At 37.8% G+C, this 12503-nt stretch overlaps 2 protein-coding genes across 5 annotated transcripts; one reads left to right on the plus strand and one right to left on the minus strand.

The window, feature by feature from the left end:
- Positions 1 to 102: 102 nt before the first annotated feature.
- On the plus strand, positions 103 to 3777 carry LOC133841842 (ras-related protein Rab-8A). 2 transcript variants are annotated; one of them, XM_062274615.1, is made up of 6 exons: positions 110 to 127; positions 596 to 889; positions 1880 to 1940; positions 2004 to 2208; positions 2269 to 2409; positions 2481 to 3777. In XM_062274615.1, exons 2-6 carry the CDS (start codon positions 766 to 768, stop codon positions 2571 to 2573), a joined length of 624 nt encoding a protein of 207 aa, XP_062130599.1. In that variant the 5' UTR covers positions 110 to 127; positions 596 to 765; the 3' UTR covers positions 2574 to 3777. The 2 variants fall into 2 exon arrangements, with proteins under 2 accessions (XP_062130598.1, XP_062130599.1); XM_062274614.1 differs by having other exon boundaries at positions 103 to 889.
- On the minus strand, positions 3393 to 12494 carry LOC133841812 (bifunctional 3'-phosphoadenosine 5'-phosphosulfate synthase). Of its 3 annotated transcripts, none has more exons than XM_062274565.1 (4): positions 12183 to 12494; positions 7001 to 7115; positions 4916 to 6441; positions 3393 to 4849 (listed from the first exon to the last, which is right to left on the minus strand). In XM_062274565.1, exons 1-4 carry the CDS (start codon positions 12222 to 12224, stop codon positions 4643 to 4645), a joined length of 1890 nt encoding a protein of 629 aa, XP_062130549.1. In that variant the 5' UTR covers positions 12225 to 12494; the 3' UTR covers positions 3393 to 4642. The 3 variants fall into 3 exon arrangements, with proteins under 3 accessions (XP_062130549.1, XP_062130547.1, XP_062130548.1); XM_062274563.1 differs by lacking the exon at positions 12183 to 12494 and adding an exon at positions 9421 to 9672; XM_062274564.1 differs by lacking the exon at positions 12183 to 12494 and adding an exon at positions 8126 to 8326.
- Positions 12495 to 12503: the final 9 nt, after the last annotated feature.

The following is a 12503-nucleotide window of genomic DNA, read 5'->3' on the forward strand; positions in this document are numbered from 1 at the left end:
TTCAAACAAAAACATCTGATTACCAACTAGTCAGCGCTTTGACGTTTTGCAGCACTTCTTATCGATAAATCGCAACGTTTGGTTGCGAGCATTTCACAGCACTGCAAAACGAACGAACCAATTTATTGTACGGGCGTAATTAGAAAGCAATAATTAAGCGTAATTTTTACGTGTAACCAACAACAACACACCATACCATACAATTGCACGAGTGTAGCACGTATAATTGAAAAAAGAACGCGGGTTCCTTTTGTGATTTGCAATTGATAGTGTTTAAAAGTACGTCGCCATTTTTTTGACAGGCTCGAATCGACGACGACACACACAAAAGAAAACCAGAGTCAGAGCTGAAAACGAAAACGAAAAAAAACTGTGCGTGCTTGCTTGCGTGTGTTTGTTTGTGTCTGATGTGTGGTTACGTCTATGAATTTTTTATACATACCTAGCTGCAAATAAAGCTATATACTGTAGTAGCAGCTGTATAGAGTAACTTAATCGCCGACATTAGCATTAGTATTAAATAAAATTAGAATTGTGTGTAATAATAATCGAAAACCACTGATTACCAACCACCGCCATATAACGACAGCAGCAGCAGAAACAGTAGCAGCACTTATCGACGTGGACACGATAAGACCCAAAGGAGAAATAGTTGCTGGAAGAGTGAGAGAACAACGAGTGCTGAGGAGGAACTCAAAGTATACGGATACTAAACTGCATCTGGCACAAAACAAAAAAGCACGACTGTGATTCAAATCCACTACAATGGCTAAAACGTACGATTACCTGTTCAAATTGCTGCTAATCGGTGATTCTGGTGTTGGCAAGACCTGCATATTGTTTCGATTCTCAGAGGATGCGTTCAATACGACGTTTATATCCACAATAGGTGAGATTATCAGTTATCACTATCCTTAATTCATAAAACAACGAAAGAACGCCACCCAACAAGAACAACAACAACTAGACAACCAGAGAGAGCGAGAGAGTGGAAACATTTCAAAGTGCATACATCATCAGCCACACAACAGTCATCCTCAGTAATCAACATTGCTGGCTCTCTCTCTATCTTGTTCTCTCCATCTCTCTCTTACGCTCTGTAAATTTTTTTAATTAATTATGACGCCGCCGGGCAGCAATCGCAATCGGAATCCATACACACACACTTATACAATGTTCATGCTCTCAATCTCGTCTCTTGGCTCAGCTGTAAGCACAACACTTACACACACATACATAGATATGTGACTCATATTTAATGCTCTTTTTGCTGGCTCTCTGCAATGATTGGTATTTGTCATATTTACTGTTGTTGTTGCGTCTAAGACAAGGATGAAGTAAAAAAGAGGCATCAAAATATATTTGAAGTTTGGCACTACAAAATACACGCTTCTAATAAAACTGTCCATGCAGTTGAGAGATAAGTCGAGATAAGCAAATGTAGCTAGTGTCATTGAACTATAATCGACTGTTCCTCAAGATGATGATAGTTGATAAGTTGCGCAGTTGTTTGTTTGCTGGTCTCTATCAGCAGCTAACCGCATCAAGAAGATACACAACACACAACCCACAACAAATAAGTTGTTTGCCACGAGCACAAGCACGAGCTGGGCAATTTGTCTATTTATACATTTGGCACATTTCCCTGCACTAATTCCAATTTGGGTTATTTACTTAACGACGACAACGATCCGGATCCGAATCAATTGCGTATTTCTCAACAACAGATGTCTCTGCGCTCTGTCGCTCTTTTCTTTGTTGTTGTTTTTGCCAAATATTATCTAAATACATTTGTTGTTTTTCTTTTTTTTTATGTAAACTTATCACGTGTTTTTCCCCTTGCTGCTCTTTTATCTAATATATTCTGTTTTATTCACAGGTATCGATTTTAAAATTAGAACAATTGAATTGGATAACAAGAAAATCAAATTGCAAATATGGTAAGTAAGAAATTTATGAAAATTCAACCTTATTGTATAAACATAAATTTAATTTAATTTTAGGGACACTGCCGGCCAGGAGCGTTTCCGGACAATCACCACGGCATATTACAGAGGTGCCATGGGCATTATGCTTGTCTATGACATAACGCAGGAGAAATCATTTGAAAATATTAAAAATTGGATACGAAATATCGAAGAAAATGCCGCCGCTGATGTCGAGAAAATGCTGCTGGGCAACAAATGTGAACTGAACGACAAGAGACAGGTGAGCTATCCAATAATTTCTACGAGAAATAAATGATAATTAGCAATTCATTTTACGTAGGTTTCAAAGGAACGTGGGGAACAACTGGCCATTGAGTATGGGATCAAATTCATGGAGACGTCCGCGAAAGCAAGCATCAATGTTGAAGAGGCATTCCTCACGCTCGCCAGCGACATTAAAGCGAAAACAGAAAAGCGAATGGCAAGTTTTTCCTAGCAGCTATTACTTTGTAAATTTGATGTTTTTAATTAAACATTTGTTTACGATTTCAGGAGGCAAACAATCCACCCAAGGGAGGTCATCAGCTGAAACTGACAGAGATTCGAACAAAGGACAGTTGGCTGTCCAGATGCAGTCTGCTTTGACGTGGCAATGTGCGTGTGGCACTGATGCGGCATGGTGGTAATAATTATGATAATGTATGTGGTAGTAGTTTTCTTAACTCCTGTTAAGTCCCAAAACAAAAACGTTCAACACAACATCAACATCAACAAACGCGAGCAAACTCCCTCTGAATATGCGAGAATAATGAATGAATAATATTAATAATAATAATAGAGTACAGCTATTAATTTGTATTTGCTATACTGAGAACATGGCCAGCAACAGAAAACGTGTACGAAATATGCATACGAAAATACTTATACATACAATATTCATTTAAAGGTTTAAACAAATTAACTGACACGACTATTGTGAAACTTAACCAGCCCGCCCGGCCCGCCTCTATTGCCCTGCCCCCCGCATCCGTACTTTACTCTGCTCTGATCGACCTCTACTCTCTCTCTCACTCTGTTTGTGGGAGGGATATGCATATTTTCATTTTGAATTCTTTATTATGTATAATTTATATAAATTTCCTGTAGCACGAAATAAGCCGCCATGGTTGTTCGGAATTTGTAAAACAATGACATAACAATAAATTAAAATAAATTAGTAAATAAATATATATAGATATATTTTATATATATTTATTTTGATATGCGTATAATTTATATGCGATTTCGTTTATGAATTCATTCAGTCCATTTTCGAGTACACACAAACAAAGAGTCCTTTAATTCGTTTTGTAACGCAGTTTTTAGAGGCATACGCACAATAATCATGCATATTACATCATGATCAATCCATTTAGATATCGAAATAGATGTCATATAGTCGCGGGTGCTTTTTCTCCATATAACATACATAGTACATATAATCCACAATCCAAACTCACATACAGGGCATTGTCAATAAACGAAGCGTTATAATCTAATGTAATACATGCGTATGATAATTAATACTAATTGCGTGATTAGAGGAAAGTGAATAACGAAATGCGCATTATGCAATACGAATACGAATAACAACAACAACATCATCAACAGCAGAAGAATCAGCAGCAACAACAACAACAACAACAGCATCAACAAATGCAGAGCAGTAAAATACATATTGTGAAATTAATTGATAACTAAATCTAAAGGCATATTTGATATTAATTAATTAATTAATTATATATGTATGTACTTGTAATATTAATTATTAAACGTATACAATTTTATATAATAAATCATGTGCAAGAAAGCGTTCTTTATTATTTACGAAGTTTCGATAGATAATATTTTTAGTTTTGATGTCATGACTATTAATAACACTTAAGATTATGAACTTACTTTTGCCATTCATTTGCATAGTGTCTAGAAAATGTTCGTCGAGACTTTTTATAGCCATGCTATTGATTTTTGATTTATATGAAATGTTTTATGTTAGGAAATAAATCAGTTTTTATGCTTGCCAATCAACATCAGTTCAAATATGTTATTTTTAGAATACGAAATTAATCGATTCAGTAATTGCCGAAGCACTTTAGCTGAACAATTTTGAAATTTAAAAAGCATTTTAATGAAATGAAATTTAGTTTTCGTTCCTAATTGAAAATAAAAGTCCACAGCTGTTTTATCTTAGTGAAAATATAATTGAGATAGTAATTAAGTAAATGCTTAAGTAGAAAAATTGCATTGCATAAAACGACAAATTGTTGGTCTTAGGATAAACAGAGAATTGGTTAAGCTAAAATGTAGATACAATTAATAATTGTCATACAGTATAATCTGCTTAGCATAGGTGCACCTCAGTCGATGCTAGCTGCATTTCTGGAGCAGTTGGACAAGTTACACTGTGGTTGAACAATGAATTGGAATTGAGAGCACAACATACTAAACATAATAAACAATACACAAGCACACACACTCGCAACTATACACACACGCTGAACATGGGGATTGGATACATATACATATGTATATTGGATAGATAGATAGATCTGTGTCGAGGGATTCGATGCAGTAGTACATAGTTGTTATAGCTAAGCGTTGTGCTGTTTTGCTACCCTTGATCACGTCCGACGGATTGCACAATTTCTCTTTGCCGCTTTGCGCGCTGCTGTCTGTTACGCCTGCGGCAGATTCTGATAGTAGGTGGCGAGTATTTTCCACGCCTGTGGCTCCATGAAGCCATCGGGCGGACTGGCTCCGGTCTTGGCCAGCGTGCGCATCTTGGTGCCCGAAATGAAGTCAAAGTCATCCTTGCGCTGCGGCTCAAAGAAGGCCATGCGACTGGCAGTCTTGTCGTAGGCGGCCACGCGGAAAGGCAAAATCTAAATCACGTAAAGAAAAGAGCTTAATCAAGTGTTCTACGAGGTGTAAGCAAATCATTAACTAACCTCCATGCTGTCTAGTCCTTGGGCCATCTTGAGCACTCGAGCACCGTGCGTGGCATCGTAGAGGTTGCCATCGGGATAGGCCTGCTTATCGGGATGCGGCATGCCAGCGGGATCGCGACCCACAATATAAAAGTTGGCGCCCGCATTCATGCGTGCCTTGGCATGCCACTGCACCTCTGTGGGACCAGCGTACATCATGGGCGATGGGAAGATGGCCAACACCGTATCTTCACGTCGCAGCACACCAGCATCTAGCACCGCCTGATGCTGAGCCATGCGCACCTGCAGCGGCACATCGTCATCCTTGGTCCAGCCGCCAAGCGGATGCAACAGCAGCACCGGCTGCTTGAAGCCACGTTCCAGCAGCTGACGCTTCGTATCCTGCATGAGCAGCGCGTGGCCATTGTGAATGGGATTGCGCAGCTGGAAGGCAAAGATGGCATCCGCATTCAACTCCTTGAAGCGACTGCGCAGCTCGTTGGGCGTCAGGCGGTACTGATCGAGACCATCGCGCCAGCGAATGCGCTCAATCACGGCCAGTTCACCACCCACCAGATACTCGCCCGACTCCAGCACCTGTTTGCTGTACGGATGCTGCGGATTGCTGGTTCCAAACTGACGAGCGAGACGCTCCTCCTTGCGCTGATAGTAGAACTCGGGGCGACGCAGAATGGCCACCGCTTGACCTTCGTAATTGAGTGTCAAAGCAGAAGCATCCTCGAGTCGCTGCTTGTCCTCGGCACTGGCGCTCAGCACAATGGGTACCGAGTGGTTCTCGCGATAGGAGACATCCAGACCGCTCTGCAACGTATTGAAGTGCAGCGTTTGGAGATACTCATCCTCGCGCATAAATCCACGCAAGGGATAAGCCCAACCCTCAGCGAGCACCTGCACCCATTGCAGCTCCACAGTGCTGATCTCGAGTGCTTGCAGCGACTTGGCCTCGTGACGCAGTGCGTCCGCCTCGCTTGCCTCACTCGGATAGAGCTCGGGAAGCTGATCCACATCGCGCAGCGAGCGCGGTATAATTCCCTCCTGCTCCAACAGCGTTACCAGGAGCTGCGTCGACTCGCGCACCGTATAGCCATCGGTGTTGACCACCAGCTCCGGATGCTGGGGACGCTCATACTCCTGCGTGATACCCGTGAAACCCTTGATGACTCCCTCGCGCGCCTTCTTGTACAATCCCTTAACATCACGCGTTTCGCACACATCCAAAGGCGTGTCCACAAAGATCTCGTAGAACTTCAGTCCAGCATCCTTGTGTATCTTGCGCGCCATCTCGCGATCATCGGCAAAGGGCGACACGAAACTGCAGATGGCCACAACGCCGCTGTCCGCAAACAACTTGGCCACCTCGCCCACACGACGAATGTTCTCCTCGCGATCGGCGGGCGTGAAGCTCAGATTCTTGTTGAGACCCGTGCGTATGTTGTCACCATCCAGGCCATAGGCAGGAATGCCACGGGAGACCAGGTAAGCCTCCAGCTCAAAGGCAATCGATGTCTTGCCAGCGCCACTAAGACCTGGAAAAGGGAATAAGAATAGTTGTTTTTTGTCGATTATACCTAATATTATTTTAAATTAATTCAAGGAATAATAAGAATTGTATTCATCTATACTTTTTTCACTAGAACTAAGAGTCCCTGAAGATTCGATATCGTTATTCCAAATTCCAGAAAGTAGCAATTTCAAATTCCATTAATTTTTCGATTATGATAGAGATTGCACTATGCTCCTCTAATCTTTAAAAATGTTCGGTAATTTTACGTTTCTCTTCTTTATGGGCAAACTATTCGTATCAAAACAATTATTGCTGCCAATCTTATCCATATTTGTTGTTTTCTTCTTTGACTATAAACAAAATTTTACCGAAACCTTAAGTAATTGATGCATAATGTTTTCCATACCACATTAGTTAACTAACTGACCATGTGTATAACAAATTTCATAACTCTACCTAATTTAATAACAGAGATTGAGACGTTTGCGAAGTCTCAGAACGCGGCCTTAAATCATAACTAACACGAGAAATTAAGAGAGATCTGAAACTATCAATTATATCTGTCTGTCGATGGTACTCACCCGTTAGCCAGACAGTGCAGCCTCGAAAGCCCCGACAGAGACCCAGATTCTTACCACGCGTTTCGCGGGTAACATGATGCTTCTGTTCCGTCACATTGGTTGCCACTTGAAGGCACTGCAAAAAAATAGATGGAAACGAGAAGAAAATAAAATCAGAAGAGCCAAACGAGATTCTTTGCTGATGCTGTTTGCTTTGCCGCTGCTGCTGCTGCTGGTGCCACGGTTCGATTTCGATATTAACATAAATGAATATTCATCGAGAGATGACAAGAAGTGCCTACGGGTCGATTTAGGGGCTTTGGACCTGACGCTTTTGACCCTAAAGCGATGCGAGCGAGCAAAAAAACGTTAGTGCTATTCGAGATTTGCTGAATCGACACAGTTTGTTGACCCTTTTGACGACGCCAACTCGTGTGTGAAAGATCGCAAATGGCATTACCCCAAGGGAGCATGAGATAATCATATCCCATTTACAATATACAATAGAACGAAAAAAGGGAGATATGGTCATGGTAAAGAGTTGCGAGCGTGCAGAGCTTATAACGAAATCAATTTTAACAGTATACGTGATTTTATTATGGAAATATAATGATTATTACGCGTTATAATAGAAATTAAATGATTATTAAGCGATATAGAAACAAAGCAATTATGAAGCGTGATTGTGATTCCAAAATAAATAGTTATTCAACATCATGGGCAGCAATCTTTATTATATGTAAATAAAAATAAGATCAAGCAAGATGATATCACATTATTCAAAAAGAAAGCACAGCTTCAAAAGAAATTAGTTTAATAAAATGAAAAAATATATATATTGAATGTTATCTCAGATTCTCTTTCAAAAAAAACATATTAACAACGTAATCTTGAAAAGATTATAACATATATTTCCAATAATTTTGATTACGCAGAATTTTTTAAATTTCTAAAATATGGAATTTTTTACAGGGCAAAAACACAGTCGAGTTTCTGTTGAAAGCTGTTCTAATAATGTGCTATTTGGGTCAAGGAACACTTGAAATCGTCGCGGTTAGACGGTTTTTTTTTGATTTAAGCGTCTTTTGCCCAACTTCGCTGAAGTTGAAGGCATGTGACATTTGTTATTTTGGCGTATGTTCGTACCCTCCTCTTGATGTGCGGATAGAAGCCAATTGGTGGATTGGGCATTGTGCTTATTGCTAAACGGAATGTTTTATTTATTTATTTTGCACTGAATAAAAGACAATTTTGGCACGTTTGACTGGAGAAACAAATACAGCGCAGAGCGTAAAGAAATGCGAAGGCGAAGCTGAAACGTTGACGTTGATTCTCCCGCAACGAGAGTTGAAAGCGAACTGAAAGTTTCAATAATATTTACCCTATTATATGGCGGCCTCATCTATAAGAGCGGAAGCCAAGCTAAGAGAGAGGAGCAGAGCGTGAGTGAGTGTGAGCGAGAGAGAGAGACATATATTTGTATTTAGAGAGTCTGAGCGAAACCTTCTTGACTTGTGGCGCTTGAGATGTGCTCCAGCTGGTTTTACGGATCGTTTTCTATCTTTAAACTGTATTTGTCGTTGTCATCTTTGTACTGCACTGTGTTATGTGTGTCTGGACAATCTTTTCGCATTGTGTTTACATTTTTTCTTTTCTTTTCGCATGCTTTTTTTTAGATTATTCTAATATTATTTGCATCTTGCGACGTAAATGTATTTTCTTGAAATTCTTCTTGGCACCTGTTTAAAATTCACTAAACCAGCTGATTAAATAAACAACAAATGATTTTCAACACAAAGAAACAACCGAAAACTGAATGTGGGGGAAAAAATATATCAAAGTGCTGTAAATAAATTTTAAAGACTATCAAATTAATTTAATAAATAGAAAACGAATTGATATAGCAAATTTCTCCCCTTATAAATTAATGTTGCGATTCAAATTGATTGCAATGACATAAAATAATAATATAAAAGAAATGTTATCAACAGCAAGGCGAATATTAAATACACTTGCAAATTGAGAGTTAGTGCATATCGATGTAGTCACGAAATGTTTGGTATCTATGTATTTAATCATTATTATTATGTGATGGAGTCGTCGTCAGGCCAATCAGGTTTTATTGCTTTAAGGAAATGGGAGTCAAACTTGATGCCACTAAAAATAAACTTTAAGATTGGATAGGAAATAATTCCACAGATGGAATTATTGCACAACTTTTCAAAAGGTATGCTAAAAGAAAAACCTTGTGTATAAGCAAGTTCGGCATTGATTTATCAAGAATCTAAACAAAAACTAAACCAAATATCACTCGAATATGTATACAAAATACTTGAAGAGGGAATTTCTTGAGAGAGTTCAATGTCATAAACTGTTTTTAAAGTGAATTTCGGCACGATGTGAAGTGAGTTTGTTTACATTGGAATGAGAAGAAAACTCACCAAATCACTGCACTTTTCATGGTTTAACAAACAGCATTTGTTGCTGTTGCTGTGGCCGTTGTTATTATTATTATTGTTATTACTAAGGAGATTGGCGCGTTTTGTAAACATTATTATTCCCGAAAAAGGAAAACCAAATTTGTGGTATATAAACAAATATCGCACAAAAAGAAAGCGCAACAGTCAACAGGCAACGCGTCAACAACAATGAGAGACTTTGATAATTAAACAAGTGAGAGTTTTTTGGAGTTGCCCGGACCTAAGCCGAGAAGTGGCCGCAAAATAATAAAAACCCGCTGAACTTTCACGACGAAGCTCGCGACTGCAACTGAAATTTGTTGGCCGATTCGTGCGTTAAATGCAGCAAAAAAAATTGTGGCCAAAAGAGCAAAGAGGACAGCAGACGATGGACAGACAGAAAGAGGGAGGAGCCAAGTTAATAGCGAGTTGACAATTTGCAAAAGCAAAAGGAAATTTTTCATTGAATTTTGTAATATTTGTATACTAAATAATTAAAGTTTGAGATGATGCTTGTTTTAATTGAAGTTTGTGAAATATGACAAAGTAATTTTAAATTCTATTCAAGCATCTATCTAATGATTAATTGCCACTATAAAAGTTATTATCTTGATTATGGCCTATTAAAAATTCATTATTGATAAGTACACTATTCCACAAATAAAAGATTAAAACCACTTGGGGTATGATTAATAAATTAGCTTATCTTCCAAAAATAGTTTTAAGACCTGACAAAACTTTTAGCATAATTCTGAGTAAAACTAACATCATATAATAATTGTCAACTTCATTATCAGATGCTGTTTGCAATAGGTGTAAGCTTCATTACGGTTTAGATAAAGTATCTTCTAGATACATAGGTTGATTATATTCTTCTAGATACATAGGTTGATTATATTCTTCTAGATACATAGGTTGATTATAATCTACAATGGCAAATGAGTTGCAGAAAAACACAAAATTGAAAAACACTTCAAGATCGTGTTGGAATTTGCAGCCAATGTCATTAAATGTATGTAATTACTCTATGTTTTACATTTGTACATTTTGAAAGTCATGTAGTAAAGTAATTTGTAATGTAACGACTGCAAAACAAAACCATAAAATAAATGCTGTGAGTTTATATAAGAAAAAGAAACGAGCCTAGCAATAAACACATACTATTGTTAGAGGGTATGTCAAGACACTTGACACTAGAATTAACTAGATAACTATGGCAAAAATATGAATATTATCTTTTAATAGAGATTAAAAGAACCGAGTAGATTGCAAAGATTGTAAAAAGTGAATGGTATTCGTTTGTTGTCGTCGACCCACATTTGAGTACTCATGGATGGCAAAAAACAATTAGTCGCCAAGTAACAACAGAAACCCATATTTCTTGACCAACATCTGCGCTTATTAACGTGGTCATTCAACTCTGTAGTGACCAAGTTTTAAGCCAAAACAAAACAACAGCAACATCAACAGATCTGAAGTGTGACTGAGATACTCGTATGAGTATTTCAACTTGTTTACAATTCGTTAGCATGGCCCAAAACATAGTTTGACTTTCTTTTCAATTTCAACTAGTTTTACTGCGGTTGCAATAACATCGCATACAAGAGTGTATGTAATAAACAAGCTTACAACAAAACAAAAACCTGTTGACTGCTTCACTGCCGCATTGCATAAGATAAGCCATAACATTTAGCTTATCTATGGCCAAATCATTGGAGCAAAAAACTTACATTTGTTGCAGAGACACAGCCTTGGATCTAATATTGAAATTTCCATAATAAGAATTGCGATGTTTAGCGGTGAAATGTGTTAAATACAAATGTCAACATGTGAATCATAAACATTTTAGCAGTCGCTGTTAACATACTGTTAATTCACTGTTATTAAAAGTAGAATTTCGTTGCTCACCAGAGAATATAAATAAAAATTTATGAGTCGTATTTACGACCTTTCTTGTTGCTTAAGCAATTTTGTAATTTTCTGAAGATATGTATATCCATAAGGTATAGAAAATTGTATTAAATAATAATGACAAGTAAATAATATAAAATCAGATTTGCAATTCAACAAATGTTTTTGAAATTGCAACTTCTTTGTTGGCACAACCTATAAAATGCCGCTTAATCATTTAATTTAAATTTCCTCAACATTTTCGCATTGGCAAGGAAATTGTTTTGTGTTTTGTGAGCTCAGCAATTAATATAAAATACTAACTACGTATATAAACCTAAGGTTGCTTGATAAGCTAATTTGTTGCAATATTCCAGTTGCCTGATTATATTCTACAGTTTCTTATCTATGTGGGCCACTTTAGCAGCATTAGAAACTCTGTCCATACTATACTGTGTGGGTCAGTGGGCGAGGCACGTTGCTAATGATAGATAAGATTGCGATACGGCAGAATATAAAGTGAAATTAAGTCACAAATTGGCTTTTCCCTTTCAAATATGAAATTTGGTAGTTGCATACATAATTTCCGGCATGTTGTTAGGAAATGTTTTTATGAATAAAAAGTTTAAATAGAATTTGTGTTGAAAACTCTAACAGCTGTTTAAATAACCTGTGCACTCTTTACACTTAGGGTTCCATGACCGTGTCACCGAATTTTCTTGACACATTTGTACAAATATTTTGGGGCAGTGGTGCTGCAAGAAGCTTCCAGCTGCATTGTCGATAAATACAACACACACATACATACATATTGTATGTACATACATATGTAAATACATAGTCGAAATACTCACCGTCTTTTGCCGCTTTTTACTGTGCTCAGGTGCTTCATTCATGACGAGTTTATACAAATGCGTCCACCTACTTTGCTAATGCAAACAATACTGATATTTCCACTGGCGAATGAGCAACGATGATTGGTTTTATTCTAAACTTTTTTTTTTTAATTTTTGTTTCAGATGCTACGCGTTAAAATGAATGAAATGTTTAAACTTCGCCAAGTGGGGGTCATGTAGGAACTGCGTTTATTGCACTTATTAACTTTGAGCTTAGAACTAATTAAACTAACGAAACTTAAGCTGCTATAAAAAAATTGAGATTTATTTAGCACACAC

This window comes from Drosophila sulfurigaster, chromosome 3, assembly GCF_023558435.1.
Source record: "Drosophila sulfurigaster albostrigata strain 15112-1811.04 chromosome 3, ASM2355843v2, whole genome shotgun sequence".
NCBI lineage: Eukaryota > Metazoa > Arthropoda > Insecta > Diptera > Drosophilidae > Drosophila > Drosophila sulfurigaster.